This window comes from Netta rufina (genome assembly GCF_964035555.1).
Source record: "Netta rufina genome assembly, chromosome: 4".
NCBI lineage: Eukaryota > Metazoa > Chordata > Aves > Anseriformes > Anatidae > Netta > Netta rufina.
This window is the reverse complement of record NC_140127.1, coordinates 64728658-64745609: the sequence shown is the minus strand read 5'-3', so window position 1 is coordinate 64745609 and position 16952 is coordinate 64728658. Positions and strand designations below refer to the sequence as shown.

The window sequence follows — 16952 nt, the reverse complement described above, 5'->3', positions numbered from 1 at the left end:
AACCAGAGTGACAAACTCTGTACACTCTAATGAACAATCACTCAATTATCAATAATTGAAATGTCAGTGTTAGCTGGCTGACTATCAGAGCACTGTTTTAAGAATAAATTGAAGTGAGTCACCTCATTTTGTCACCACTGGTAGGCACGCATGTGAAGAAATACGTTCACTGCTTCCCTCAGCCAGGAAGGATGCTCAGTGAATTGGCCAGCATGGCGTCTGATCACACAGGATCTAGCATCCCTGAAATCTTCAATCAGAACAAGGTGTTATCTCTCAATAAAGTATATGGGAACAGGGTATTACATACCTGCAGAACAGTATCTAAAGTACTAACATGAGAGTTATCTAAGCCACTTGCTAGAAAATGTTAATAAGATGGCATGCAGTCTTGCTTCACTAGAGCTTTAAATGCTTTAGTCTGTACTGCAGTGGTTAGATTATGCTCTGCATGGAAGGATTATGCAAATTCTTTACTGAGAAGAAACAATTGAATATATAAAGATTTTACTTTACATATTAAAAACCTATAGAAATAAGGAGAGCATTGGAGGACTGATTTTTGGATATTTTTTTTTTGTCTAGTCTTATATGGGACACTCAAGTAGTCTTATGAATCTGTATCCCAAATACTTTGTCTTGTTTCTGATCTTCAAGGAAATACTTGTTTTTTAAGAGTACATCTATTAGGAATTACTGGATAGATCCTTTGAGGGAATTGCAGCTTTGTGATATGCTAAATTTGATGGTTCCTGCCAAATAACAATTGTTGCAAACTCATGGTAGTTTCTCTTAATCCCTTTTTCTCATAATCCCTATTCACTGCTTCATATTTTAATATTGTCCTCAGAATATGAGGTATGCAAGTGTAGTATCCATTTTTCTGAGATCAAGTGATTTTTTTCATGGTCATACAAGGAATCTGTGACAGAACCATAGGAGAAACCAAAATCCATCAAGCTTTTGTCCCATCTGTTGCCCACAAAATAAAAACATTACTATAATAATTGTTAGATTAGAAATTAGAATTGAATGTGGGGTGTCCTACTTCAGCAACATAGTTTGGCAGAAGTCCTTGATAATAATTGTCAACTGTAAGAAGTCTGAGTTCTTCTCCTTACACTTACTTGACTGAGATGTATCAGAGGCCAGATTTACAAAAAAATATTAGATTTATGAAATAAGCATTCAACATTTTGTAAAGTATCAATACCCCAGTTTTTCTTCTGCTAAGGTTCAATTTTTCTCTTTTAAGTCATTTGACTGAAAATCTGGGCCTCTCTCCCTCAGTCTGACTGTTTTGCATGTTTCCTACACATCTGTCAATTTTTCTTTTTTTTTTCCGGTTTCAGGTTTTAACTACTCCAAACCTCTACAGTGGTAATAATAATGGTGATAATGATGAAAACACGTACCAATGAAGAAAAAGAAAAATCTACCACCACCAACAAAGGAACTTTCCCTCAAAATTCAGATAAATAACTAAGCAATAGTATAATCCAAAGGCCTAGGTTTGACAGACTGATTAAGTTGCAGGGTGTCAGTGGGAGTGAATGAGGATCTGTACAGTCTGTCTCTGTATTTGCCATTTCTCTAGCCCTAATTGGGAAGTGCTACAGTTTAATCTTTCTTCCTGTCCCTGTCCCTCTTAAATACCATGCTTCAAAGGAAGAGCTGCTCATCAATGAGACCAGGGGTCTCTCTGAATCACAGCCTGGGTACAAGCAGAAGGATGGGAGGCTGGACATAGGTTGTGTTGGACAGAAGGTGTCCAGTCAGGTCTCCCGCATGTGCTCAAGGGAAAGGAATTGGCACAAGGATCAGAGGAACGGCTCTGCTTTAAGCTGCTGGCCTCATGTTGCAGTTAACCCAGCACCTTAAAGGGCTCAGGCTCTATAGGAGAGCCGACTTTGGAAGGTTGTGGAGGGAGGGTCTGGTTTTATTAATTTTTTTTTGCATTTGAACATCCCGTTGTGGTGCTTCTGTCTTCGGTATTGTGTGTCACAGGATTGCTGTATCAAACAGTTTGTCTTTAATACATTTAGCAGGGTCATTATAGGGATTAATCCACAAATTGGTGTTCCGAGTGAAGAAATGTTAACAGAGGCCAATCTAACATTCATTGAAACCAATTAATATTTTTTATTTACCTCAGAGGCCTGGTTCAAGTTCATATCATTTTGAGAAGAGATTCAGGCCAAGGTTTAGGTAACTTCTGGTCTGTGTAGTGCAGAAAGATTGCTGCAGAGTACATCTACGCAGGGTCTTGAGGCCAGCAGAGCCAGAGGAGGAACAGCACTGGGGAGGATATAAGTGTGGAGGTTTGCTTCCTCTCCTAGGGTGGCTGTGATGGAGCCAGCATTTTCCACTACTTTTCTGCAAGAGGATCCTATGGTATTGTGTTGTAAGGCAGCTATACTGCTCAGTGAGCACCAAGATGTCTCTGAACAAGCTGTGTTGCTGTGCATACAAATTTGCAGTGTATACAGGCCTCTGATTTCCTTTGTTTTCCATCCCATTAGGTAAGTTTTTGTTTGTTTGTTTGTTTATTTCTTGTTCTCTAATGTTCTAGTAGCTTTGATACGGGCAGCTGTAGTGATGTGAGGAAATGTATCAATTTCAGGATATCAGACAGGGTTCTCATATCCAAGGTTAGCGTTGTTGCACCCAAAATTGCATTTCTATTGCTGCTTTGTGGCGCATTGGCAATGACAGATGTCTGTAGTCACAGTAAATAGCCCATTCTAACTTATGTTTCTGAACTGGTCCTTCAGTTACCCTGCAGAGCAATCTGTAATATCAGAGACATGTTGTTCCTTTAAATCCTTTTTCACTGTGTAACTATTCTGTGGTTCCTGTTCTAAATGGCTTGCCAGGACTACTGACAATATTGTCCCTCCTATAAGTAGCTTCAACCCATTTCCTTTTTTTTTTTTTTTTTAATTATGCACCTAAGTTCAAGTTAATCTTAGTGGCTAAATATATTTGTGATTCCTTCCCTTCCCCCTGCCTTGTCCTTTTCACCTCTAACTTTCCTTTTTACTGCATACTTACTTGTGATAATTTATTGCAAATAAGAGCTAGCTTGCTTTTTGTTTCTGCCTTTTTTTTTTTTCTTTTTTTTTTTTCCTTTGGATGGGCTGCTTATGTTCTTTGACTAGAATGAGGCCATTAATGTACTGGGTGCTATCCAATGGCCTGCAGTACTACCAATCAAAAATAATTATTCAGTGTTGTATTAGTAGGTACACATATGTTTGAGTCTGTGCAGAGGATTTAAATGAGTTTGAAATACTTAGATTTTTTGCGTGTGTCATGCAGTGACTTGGAAGCATATTTTTGTTGCATGTGTTTTAGCAGATGCATACGTGACACAGGCAACCAATTAACTGAAATAAAAATGAATATATTGGTGAAATTCATTCTGAAGCTTGCCAAATTCCAGTTCTGCTAACTGCACAGTAAGGACCTGGAAGGTGGTGATTTGTAATGAGATGTTAAAACACAGCTACTGATCCTTGGGACCAATGAGAAATTTTCTGAAAGTCTGTGGAGGTGCAGAAACTTAGCACATTTCTTTTGCTGAGGTGCCATGGTAAAAAATAATGGTGGTACTTACAATCCTTGACAGAAGAGTTAAGTGACTTACAAATACCCTGTTCATACACAGGGTATCATCTGTTACAGACCCTCCTAAGCCAGGTATCATGAAAGTTGAACTCATGCTACACTAAAATATAAAATAAAATAAATGTTTCTACAAAATAAATGTTTCTTCTCTTCAACTATGATTGACACAATTATGTTAACATCAGCTCTTGTTGCAAAACACCAGTTTGAACAGCTTAGTGCTTCTTGGTGATTGCTTTCCATATAGTTTGGTTCTAAAGGTGTGTATATATATATATATGTATATATATATTTATCCTCTGAAAAAAAAAAGTCATAAGTAGCACTTAAAAGTGTTCCACGATGAGGAAACTCAGCAATACCCTAAGTACAATAGGATTTAAAGTAATCCTTGAAAGCTCTACTGCTACAGAAATAGATTTCTTAGGTAGCTGACAAATGGGTATCTAAGATATGTCTACAAAAATATAGTCTACAATAATACATGTAAAAATAATAGTCTACTAAAAATATAGTCTACTAAAATATAGTCTATAATATACTTAAAAAATCATCCTGATAATTTTGATTTATATTTCTTGGCTTGGAAAAGTATTCTTTTTCATCCTCTAGAGATGCTTTTGCTTTTATCCATTCAGTCATGTTTTATTACATACAACTGAGAACTGAAGCAGGAAATGTAGGTCATCTGAACCTTGTGGGAAATATGCCTTGGGCATTGACAGCTATGAATGTCCCTTTTCCCATACAGCCATTGGCTGATTATCACATTTTTAAAATTCTAACATAGATGAACTAGCACTTCTGAAGATACCATATTGTACCTGTGTCCACTGAGTTTACTTTTATCAGGTGCAAGGGTAATAAATTTGATTTTAAACTTCTTGAACATTTAGAATTCTGCTGTACTGATGAGGTACTTTTGTCTCATGTTCACAAGCATAATAAAGATTGTGGTTAGGCCACAGTAGGGCTTTGTAATATTGTAAAAGAATTTATGAATTAAAATGAAAAAAAAAAAGGCAACCTTAATCTGAATGGAGGCAAAATGTCTAGATGAAGAAGCTTCTACTTATTATTTTTTTAATTTATTTTTAATGTATTTATATATGTATTTTATACGCAGTAGCATGAATTACTGTTGGCCTTCAGGGAACTTCTGGAAGGTAACTAAGTATCCTTACAAAAATAATATATTAAAGTGAGCAATTTTAGTCTGTGGAAATGTATTGAAGATATTTTATAAATATAAATATAAATATAAATATAAATATAAATATAAATATAAATATAAATATAAATATAAATATAAATATAAATATTCAATGAATATATAAATACTCAGTGTATTTCACAAATTTCACAGAAAAGTTTTCCCACGGCTAAAATGTTAGAAACAGATTTGTTGAAAAGGTGAGTATGGCAAAGTTCAGTGTTCAGGCATCCTTGAGAGTTTTAAGGGTTGCAGTTCTTTCTGTTTCTTGCAAAGATGTCTGCAAGTTAAAAATCTGAGTTTTCAGAAGAAATTAAAATTGGAAATAGAAGGTTAAAAGCAATATGTATTCACACAGAAAATGAAGATAGTTGTGCAGACAAATTCCGAGTGAATCTTTCTAAAATATTTCTTGGGGAGAAGAAAAACCAGAGCTATGCTATTGGTTTCCATGTTAGACAGATATGGCAATGACAATGAAGAAATATATGAATTGAGGAATGTATTTGTTGTGTAAGAGCCCTAGCAAGAAGGTGTGGTATGGTGTTTTGTTTTTTTTTGTTTTTTTTTTTTTTTTTTTAAAGTAGAATCAATGTGAAAATTTCAGCAGTAAGGTTTATTATATGTAGTAATTGTTATTGTCCTCTATTTCTCCATTTGTCTTGCTTGTATGTCAGATAAAAACAAAATGCATGTCAGACCTGAAGGAGAGGACAAGATGTTGTTGTTGTCAAAGTAAAAATATGTGTAGTCAAAGATTTATGATTAGGTTAATTGATAATATGAACTTGAACATTTAATACTATGTGCCTGTATATACATTTGCAGATGTCTATTTATGTCTTAGTCCTAGATGTCTTCTTTTTATAAGCTATGTTGCTAAAGTATGACAGTTTAATCTCCTGTGCAAGAACCATGAGATGGTATTGTTTTTCAGGAAGCGTCAGGTAAGAATAATTAATCTTCAGTTTATGTACCACTCTGTATCATTTCTTCAGAAAATTGCTTGCCTGGATGTGTCTATCTTTTTTGTTTGTTTGTTTAAATTTGTTTTTTTGATGGAGGCATGTGAGAGACATTGCAAGAATTTTTTTTTTCTTCCTAAAATTCAGTAAAACTCTTTCATATACTACGGATTTTAGCACTGTTGGTTTTTGTGTTGCATTTGAAAGATGAAATCTTTCTCTGAATGAAAACTCCTAGTCTAAAATGAAACTGTACTCGCAACCCAACAATTTTCTTTCCCATTAAGATGGAAGCAACTGATTCCATGTGGTATGCAGAGAGAGAGCTTTTTAACTGACACAAACTGTTTTCTCCTCCCCCAAGCATTTTTTGTCTGTCTGTGCTTTTGCTTGATGTTTCAGCTGAGGTGACTCATTAACAACTTCACCTTCCAGAAATCTTATTCAATCTGAATAACATTGTTCCCAATTGAATCAAGGCTAGAATGCTGTTTGGGATGACAAATATAACAGAAATTGAGTCATAATTTCTTAACCATGTGAAATATTGGTTCACATACTTGGTTCATGTGTGAAATACTGGCTTTCATGTACTAGTCTCCCATACTGTTGAATAGTTGATCCAAATCCAATCAAGTTTATTTCTTTTGCTGTTCTTTATTTTGAATTACAAATGTCCCTTTACCTATCAAGTATTTGGTATATTCCAGAGACTGCTGAAAAGGTGACTTGTGACTTACAGGCCATTAGTCTTCTCTCTCTCTCTCCCTCTTCTCTTGAAATGATGACATATATTCAAAAGTTCTTAAGATTTGCAATAAGTGTGTAGCACTCAACAGTGCTGAAAGTGGTTATTTGTATTCATACAGTGATTGAAGGACTGTGGTGGATGTATTGTGAATTAACAAGTATGTTATATGAAGCTTCTGAGTCAGTAAAATACAAATTTTATCAGAGTAGAATGTTTCTTCCTTCCTTTTTCTTGCTGTGTTTACAAGTTTAATATTTTCTGTCCTTAGAGTCATGCAAACAATAAGCACAACTAGTCAAATAGCACAGCATCCTGGTACTCACTGTTCGGGATGCATCTTGTTCGGGAGCCAAGATGCATCCTCTTCTGCAGCAACCCTTATATATCTGGACTTGGTGCCTTTGTCAGTGTTAACAGGGGCTTTGTGATTCCATAGTTTCTGCTTTTGAAATAGATAGGTTGGAAGATGCATATAAAGGAGAGTAAAAATGGAAATATTTTTGTGCCCAGCACCACAGGTTGTTTTTTGTTTTGCTTTGTTTTCCTTCAAAGTTTACCAGAGATGTAGGTGATTTTCTTCAGGTCAGAATTACAAACCATCAAAACTTCACAGAGAGACCACCTACTGAGGTGCATAAGTGTAAGTTTTGATGTTCGTGTTGCACCTGTAGATGTTTGTGTATAGCACGTGATGTGCTAGGGAACATGGTACAATCAGGAGAGCTTACTGTTACTGAACAAGATGTACATGGTAATTTGAAACCTCTTTTGCTGTTCTCTGGATGTCAGTTTTATCCACATCAAACAAAGCTACCTCACATTCTCATTCTATCATTTAAATATTCTTTATGTCAAACTGTAACTGAGATGGGGGCAGATGGAAGGATCTAATGAGGTTAAAATTCCTGAAGCCAAGCCAGCAAGGGACACTTCTGGTTTCCTTAACTTAATTAATGATCTACTGAACTAAGGAATATATGATCTGGCTGCATTAAGAATTTTGTTTTAATAAGGACTGCAGGAATAATTCCTGGATAGTATCTGAGTAACCCAGATAACTTTTGAGACAAGGAACCATTCCTTCACCATTCCGAATGGTTAATGATTATTAGATAGTGGATTGCACATCTATGCTATCTTAGATTTTCTTTACAAGTTGGCCAAGGAAATAGAAGTAGAAACTGATTTTGAAGTCCAGTTTTCCATAAAGTTAACAATTTTGGATGAAGTATATTGATTAAAAAGTCTTTAGTTAGCATAATAGAAACTACAAAGATTAATAACATGAAATTCCTTTATTAAGAACAATACTTCCGCAAGTTTCTTCTATGCACTGAAGAGTTCTTGTTTCAAGTTACTGTAAGAATATTGCTATTTTATTATTCTTGATTTAACAAATATATGTGAAATAACAGTATGAGTGCTTATTTGTTTTGTAATGTAATTTAGATATATAACTAAAATTAAAGTTTAATTCAATTCCTCATTTTTCATTAATTATGTATTCTAAATGCTTGATATAAGGATTTAAGGAACAGATTAAGTTTTATTGTGTGTGATAAACTGATTATTAAGTTTGGAAGGGAAGTCATCTAATATTACAAAGCAGAACAGTGGTTTCACCTGTTACATTACAAAATAATTGGTATAGTTGGTCTTTTATCAACTGTTTTTTAACAGATAACAGAACTCAGTGGAAATCATAGAATCATTAAATGTTGTCAAACTAAAGAGGTGGCCTCCTTAGTTCTGTTCCCTTTTCACCTGACTTGACCACGATATTATTGACCAAGATATTGTTATATATGGATATTATTGACCAAGATATTGACCAAGATATTATTATATATATTGACCAAGATATTTAACTCCTCAGTTTTTACCAGTCTTTAAAATGAGAATAAAACTTAAGTATTTAGTTGAGTCCACCAAATGGAGTGTTGGTATCCATATGAATTCTTAACCCCTTAAAATGTATTCGCTAAAGAACGCACATGATTTTTGTTATAGTACAATATCTAAAATAACTCCCAGGTAGTTGTAGGTGGAAAAAAGTAATTTATTGTTTGAAAGAATACTAGTAGCAATTTTCTTGGAAATATAACACCCCATTAATGTAATTCAGTGTTAAGGTAAGAATGTCTCTGCCTTATCAGGAATTCAATGATGAAAATTATGTGGATATTTAAAACAAGCAGGGGATGTAGTTTTGGAAACTAGTTAACATTGACAGCTCTTGTTGCTCAGTTTGTTCTTGTGGATCACTGAGTTCTTCTTAGAGTAGTGCTGGGATAGGGTTGGGGGGAAAGATTAAGCTTTTATAATTACCCATGAAGCAAACTAACCATGGATTTCCTGATTATTGAAATTAGAGTTCTTTGCTGCTGATATCCTTCTTGAATATAAAGCTGATTTAAATAATTTAATACTTTTTAAGCTTAGATGCATGCTAGGGAATAAAAATGAAATAAACTACCACTTTAATGTTTTGATTAGGCTATTTCAAACTACCAACCCTGAATGTATGCAATTCATACACACACAAGCACGTATATTTAATTATTTTAAAATGTTTGTCTAACTTTGTAATACTTTTTCCATATATCCTGATGTGAGACTCCTCAATAATTTTGAGTAACTCAGTGTAACTGATAAACAAATGTGAAAAGTGGGTGCTTCTTACTATAGGAAGTAAACTATTCCTGCTGAAACACCACTAGGCTCAATTAATTTATGACTTTCTCAGTGCCTCTTGATAATCCTGTATGTGGTTCAAATTGGGTCCTGAATAAGATATGATTTATGTTTATATGCTAGAGTCATCAAAAAGTCTTATTTCTGTGAGCATAGGATGGGAATGGATATGGTTTTAGATAAGATGAAATATTATGTAACTTCTTTTCTCATCTATTGCTTTCTAAGTCTAGTACACTATGCAATATAGTGTATACTACAAGGTATATAGTTCAGTGTGCTTCAGATGTTAAGTCTGATGCTTGATTCTGCTTAATGGTGCAGTCTAATTCTGTTCCTACTACTTTGTTTCTTTCAGGACATGAGGAACAGCACACACAATGGCAGAGATTTATGTGAAAGATTTTGTTGAACGTTGCATGATTCTTAAATGCTAAAAGCAGAAGGCACTAGCTGGTAGCTCAGTGTGGAGCAAAAGTTTTATTTGAAACTTCAAAAATAATTATGTCAAAGAAAAGTCGTTCCAAAGGAGAGAAGTCCGATATGGATACTGAAGCACTGCAAGCTGCTAATGAGGAGCTACGAACTAAACTAACCAACATTCAGATAGAATTTCAGCAGGAAAAAAGCAAGGTATGTGCATATGGTTTGTGATGTTTATAAAACTTTATATTTACTTTTTATTTATTTTTATATTTACTTTTATGTATCTCTGTAGCATTTTGAAATATGGTAAGCCAATAAGGTAATTTCTATTTTATAAGTTAATTAATCTCTATTAGTGCATTTGACTTTGCACAATACAGTTCTGGAGATGAATCCATGTGGAGATCAATTTTTTTTTTTCTTGGTGATACTATATTTCTAAGAGTCTCAAGGACTTGCCAGTAGAACAAGTATGCACTAAAAATGTGTTCACTTTGTACAAAATAGCTTTGTTCTGTACTTGATTCTTTAGATCTGTGTAAAATTCGGAACATCTTTGGAACACATGAAAAATAATATTCCAGTATGTTCAAGTTTATTTAACAGCCTTATGTGATACTCAGCTTTGAATGGTGTTATTTTTCTTATTTTATTTCATTTTATTATTTCATAAAACAAACAAATAAACCTGTGAATAGAATCTTCAGAATTTATTTCTCAGAGAGGAAAAAATAAACAATAAAGCCTTAATCCTTGGCTGAAAGTAATGGGTTCAGCATGTATCAGAGAAACTAAATTTATTGAAAAATGGAAATTTCTGGTAACTTAGAATTTTTTCTGTTGCACAGACTGAAGCAAAAGATCTTAGGATGATACAATTTATATAATGGAAATTTGAGAATTCTGATGTTATTTTATTTTCTTGTTTCCTACTGTTGCTTTGATTGCCTTTTAGACTGCAGAGGCTATGAACTTCTGTCTGTCTCATCCTTTCTTCCTGTCTCTTAGGGGTTACCAGTATTGATGAGTGAAGAGAAAATCCAGTTATGTTGGTATTAGCTTCCTCATCTAACAACTTCTACTCTTCTTTCATATTATGTTAATAAACTATAGTACAAGAGCAGGGCAGAGTCCTTCTCCTTCCTAAAACATCACTACATTAAATTTACCAGTGGCTGAAACCCACTAAAATTGAATTTATAAGCTCATATATTGTATTTTATCAGTGTCTTTTTTAATTTATTTATTATCTGTTTCTGTTTGGGAAGAGAATTGAAAGTGCTGGTACTTTTGGCTAGTCATTTCTTTTGTTTAGTTATTTTGTTCTGTATCACTTTTTATGTAGAAATGCAGAATTTGAATTTTATCTCCTTTTAATTACCTTAGAAAGAGCACAAAAATTATAAAGTTATCTTATACACAGGACAGAAGAATGAATTAATCTTGAGTGTTCACACTGAAGACTACACAAACACTAAAAAGAGTTTAATCCTGGTATGCTTCAAAGTTTGATGCTTTAATAGTGTCAAGTTTAACTCTGATTCAACGAAGATTGAAGGATAGCTTTCAAAACACTACCACTCTTCTTCTAAAACTAGTCTGCTTATTTACTTATATCCATTCTAGCAACAGTTTCTTTGGTTTGGTTACTTGTTAATCTTTTTACGGTATGATAATTTTGCATTTCTGAGTATCGAAGATATTATATATACACATACTGTATACTGAATGTACGGTATGCTCTATAGTAAGTTCTGCTGCATGAACGCATTTCTGGGAGGAGGGGGGAAGTGCTATCTTCAACCTCTTCTGCGTCTGTTCTGTGATGTCTGTTGTAAATCATTTGACTGGAATTGAGGCCGTAAAGCTTCTTTCTCAGCATCAGGGCAACAGCTATCTGTGTACATGTTGGCTGTGTAAGATTGTGAAGGCCTGATTGACAAGATGATTAAATTATAGCTACAGACATTTTACCTCTTTAGACTGCAACTTAAAAATGAGTAACAAAACCAACAGGAATTACAGCTTAGTATCAGAGTAGTAAAAACACTGTGCCTAGAGGATTCTAAATAAATTAAATTGCTTTATTGACAGAGAGGTAAGAGGGAATGTACTAAAGCTGCGAAAAAGACATTTCTGTGGCCTGTGGGATATAAACTGTATTAGGAAAGGTAACAAACTCTTGTGGGGCTAATTCATTTAATTTTATTCTCCTAAATTATTTTCTCCCTCATGTATGTTCATTTATTAATGAATTATCTGAGAAGAAACTTTCTAATTAATGAGAGACATCACAAATGGAAATTAGTTGTAACATATTTCTGTGTGCAAAGTACTGGTGTTGGTTGTTTTTGGTTTTGTTGTTGTGTGATTATTTTATTTTTTTTTGGAGGGGGGGGATTTTATCCAAGAGATGTCAAAGACTTTGTGAATGTTTTCCCAATTCATTTTATTTCATTTATTGTTGAGACCGTCCAAGAAATTTCTCCTGTAAAACTGTTCCCCGCCATGTTTATACAATGCTTGATCTAAAAGTGATGTGCTTGCAGTTCTCTGAATATGTACTGCTGTGGCTCTTGCTGTTTGTGTTTTGGTCATCTGGCATAAGAGCAGCTGGATTGTACAAAAATTGTAGTTACTTTAATATGAATGGAGACAGGACTCAACCTATCTGAACATTAAAGTCCTGTGCAGTAAACACAAGGAGATGCAGTGAATAAGCATCGTGTTGGTAGCCAGACTTAGGAAAATGTGAATCAGCTCAGTGGTTAAGTGCCTATGCTGAGATCCACGAACATTTAGAGAAGAATATTATCAAGTCTTCAGTATTCCTACTGAGATGGTTAGTAAACATTAGAAGATAGTCTTTCAACATTTCACTTTTTTCCTGAAAACAAGGTGTTACAGTATTTGCTGTCACTGCCATTCCATCTTCACTGAATTATGGTATTGTTTTTAAATGTTCTGCATTTGACTGTATATTTTATACAGTTGTGATAACAAAATGGTATTCTGCACACAGAAATATGTTAAGTCTAATTTCCATTTGTAATGTCTCTCATCAATTAGAAGGTTTCTCCTCAGATAAATCATTAATATACACATATACATGAGGGAGAAAATAGTTTAGGAGAATTAAATATAATGAATTAGCCCCACCAGAATTTTTTACCTTTCCTAACACAGTTTATGTCCCACAGGCTGCAGAGCTAGAATAAATGAGACATTTCAACCCAGTTGTCTCTGTGCTACCTTGCAATTTCACAGCTTGTTTTTGTAAGTCTTTATGCTTTTCCCCAGATTTCTTAGCTTTTTTTTTTTTTTTTTTTTTTTTTTCATCTTTGGTGTCAGATACTGAATCTCTGTGTAACAGAGATTTAATGTAAGTTCTGAAAACTATTTTCAATATGTGAAATTAAAAAACAAAACAAAACAAAAAAAAGCAGTGGCATATGATTCTGGCAAAACATCTGTGTGTGCTGAGGATTAAAAAAGTAACAGGAAAGAGTTATGGTTAGTACACATGGAAGAATTCATACAGATTTTGATTTGAGAATCCAGACAAACTGAACATACATAAATGAATGTTACCATCTTCAATGTATGGAAAAACAAATAAACAGATAACTTACTGAACTGTAAAGAGCCTCATCCTTAAGGGTCCCTTCCTACTCAGGATATTCTATGAACAACAAGGAGGTGGTAGGGGGTTATAATTGGCAATCGTCTTGGGGCAGGGAAATGGATGAAGTATTGGTAAAACAATGTGTAAAGGTTTTTCCTGTTAAAGTCAAAGGGCATTTGAATTCAGCTCTGTATTCTTGATGTATAAATTCAAATTCTTAATATTTAATAAAACCACTAAAATGAGAAAATCTGGGACATCTGTCAAACATAGTAGGTAACAGAAAGTTAGTAGGAATAAATGTGATAGTGTTACTTCGATTAGAGTTCAAAATTAGTAAAGGACTGAATATGCTAGACATGATAATGTAATTTCTAGTCCCAGTAAAACAGATATTAGAGCAGAGTAAGACATCGATAGACAGATGTTAAACAATGATTACACTTAAATTGGAAAAATCAACAAGAAAGTATCATAACTATGATTATGATACTGTTATGTTGGAAGATGTTGACAGAAAATGCGGTGCAAGGCATCCTTAAAAAAGTCAGAAGTTACAATGTGATCCACAAGAAAATTCTATTTAAAATGCTAGTGGGGCCTATGTAATTAAAATCTGTCAAATTATACATATAAACTGTTTTGATCTGAAATAAGAGGACAGTCACTGCAGCCTTCAGAAGTTTCTAGAGGATTCCACCAATACAGAACAGGAAAATATCCTCAGATATGAGTAGAAACACATTTTCTATAATATTGTCACATAATCTTGAGAGTTTAGGTTAAAAGATTATCAGAATTGGAAAATCTTTAGGCAAGAAAGATTACAATAGAAATGTAAGATGGATATATATATATATATATATAAAAATTATATAAAATATGTGTAATATATATTAATATTTTATATATATTTATATATAAATATATATATATAAATATATATAAAACATATATAAATTTATTTTAAAGAGTTACTGCTGAAAACAAATATGCCAGAACTGGATGATTACAAAGGTGGACAGAATAAAGAGTGAAAACAAGTGTGTGTTTTTTTGCTATGGAAAAAGAACAATGAGTAAGAAAGAAGAAGCAGGGGCAGGTGGACAGAAAAAGTGGTATTGGGCAGATAGATAACTTAGATATATATCTTTTATATCTTATATAACTGGAAGTGAGAAAAGCCGTTACTTTGTGAAGGTGCGATGCAATGGTGCAATCAGGAAGGAAGCCAGAAGAGTTCCTAGGCTGTGGACTGATGTGAAAATCTGTCACCTCCAATAAAGAGATTCAATCAGGCCTGTGAACTCTCCGGTAGTCTTTCACTATATTGCTTAATTTTCAGCCATCTACATTACAAGCTTAATATTCCACTGAAAAGTTATCCAATCCTAAAAAATACAGATTTTTAGCTTGTTTTATTCCCCCAAATTGTTTTAAATTTATTTTTAGCACAGAATTCTTGCAATCTAATTGGTAGATACTTTATTCTGTGACACATAAACCAGTTGTGTGAATTGTTATGAACTTCCCACGCTGAGTATTTTCATCATCTCCTCATTCTGAAACTAGCCTGTTGCCAAGTCATTTTCTCTTGCTCTAAGATTCATTGGAATGCCATGTCACTTCCAAGAAAGAGCTTCAGGTGTCCAGCAGTTGTAAATCACCCAGTGCCCAAGGCTGTATGAGTAGGCTCTGATGCAAAGACCAAAGCGAGAGTTTGTGTTACAGCGGATGGAGATTGCAGCTGACGATGCTGTTCAGGTTCCCTATGTGTCCCTGGAGTGCCTCACAGAGGCACAGCTTTTGGGGTTGCTTCGCACTTCCCCTCCTTATCCTTGGATTCCGTACAGGAATAAATGTATTAAAGTTGTTCCAAACAGGTGTCCTCAATGAATCTTCTAGACTTGCCTCCCACCCCACCTCCAAGTACATTGCTGATGTGAGTAGGTATTATGCAGAGATTGCAAAGCTGATCACTCTTCAGTTTCAATAGCGGCCTTCTGTAGATTATAACTAGCCCCCTTGGAAAAGACCAGACAGGCAAAGCTCATTCAGCAGATGGTGACATCTACGGTTTCAATATGGCTGATGTGGATGCAAAAAAACTTTTCCTGAAGAGCTTTTCAAGTGGTCTAGCAACAGTTCATTGATGTTCAAATGCTTGGTTAGACACCTTGACCCTCGTGGTCAAGGTAGGAAGATTGCTATGAAGGCAACAATAGTTTCCTTTTCTAGCCAGCTGCAGAATGGGAGGTATATATGTAGAAGAAGATGTTCTTTGATACCTTGAAAAGCAGAAAAGAAAGAGGAAAAAGAATTGTGCATGATGTACTTACCAAATGTAGAATTTCAGAAGCATATGGCAAATTCACTTGATATTTCTGTTTACAACCTGTTAATGCTATGTTTTTCCAATTTAATTTAGAGTAGATAGCCTTGGCTCTGAATTTGGAGCAATGAAAGCTTGTGTTACCTGCATTGTGGAGAGATGATGGTTCAGAGCAGTTTGCAGATACTCAGGATTATTCAAGATCAGGCCCGGAACAAATTATTTCTATTAAATATTGTTAAGATTCTTCAGATGATCTTGGCTAGAGCAGGTTTGAGGTGCATTGGTTACCACTGGATTTATGTGTACCCAGTTGTACCAAAAAGAGTTCTTATTTTACTGGTTTTGTTCTTTTGTGGTTTTGTGTGGTTTTTGTTTGTTTGTTTTGTTTTGTTTTGTCTCATCATGCCACTGGAATCCATACTAAAAATGTTTTCTTCCCTACACACTTTCCAAAATGACACATTTGTATTACCATATTCCGTTGCAGAGAAGAAAGTTTTTAAGATGTTGCTGTAGATATTGCTGCAATTCAGTTAAGCCGTATTTAGTCACACAGTAGGATAATTTGTCAACTTTTTTATTTCTTGTCCTTTTACCTACAGTTAGTTGATCTCTAACTTTAACACAAAAGATAAATTCAAGGCAAATATTTAAGAGAAACAGAATGAAATGCTGCTGAATGCTTTTTCAAATATCAGTTTGTATTAGACTATGTGACCCTTGTTTTAAATGTAAAAATGTTTTGAGGAATCTTTCTGGTGATGGTAGAATCCCTGTAGAGTTAATCTACTGTGTATGAATCTGCTCAGTGTGTGTTTGCAGAGAAGTTTTAGAGGGACTATAAAATTGCATAAATATCTGATAGGGGGAGTAAAGATGGAGCCAGACATTCTCAGTGGTGCCCTGAAAGCCTGCATGAATTTGTTTGCTTATTGGCTTAATTTCTTGGTTATGCTTGATATTGTTCCTGTGAACAGAACAGCTTTCTCATTAAAAAATAATAATATAAAAAAAAAGGAATGCCGGAAACTAAAGAAAGACAAATTGCGTTTAAGTTCATTTTGAAACTGAGAGTAAGGTATATGGGAAAATGCCATATTACTATTTTCATTCCATTCGTTGCTCTGGAAGCAAGAAGTATAAAGATTTGCGTATTGTGAGGGAGGGAGGGACAGAGGGAGAGAAGTTCATAGCTTTCAGGGAAGACCGAACAGATAGATCTGTCTATCTTCTCTGATAAGAAGCAATAACAAGAAAAGACTTTTTAAAGACCTTGAAAATTAGGATGCATCTGTTTTACTGGGTCATGAAGA

The 16952-nt window shown here is 34.4% G+C and overlaps 1 protein-coding gene across 1 annotated transcript in view; it reads left to right on the top strand.

Annotated features, from left to right (window-relative positions):
• Positions 1-5677: 5677 nt before the first annotated feature.
• JAKMIP1 (janus kinase and microtubule interacting protein 1) overlaps positions 5678-16952 on the top strand; it is a gene marked incomplete at its 3' end in the record, with an annotated part of 86593 nt that continues 75318 nt past the window's right edge. The window contains exons 1-2 of the mRNA XM_084285503.1: positions 5678-5790; positions 9612-9886. Of these exons, the coding sequence (XP_084141629.1) occupies positions 9758-9886 (129 nt within the window). The 5' untranslated portion in view covers positions 5678-5790; positions 9612-9757. The remainder of the gene's footprint in view (positions 5791-9611; positions 9887-16952) is intronic.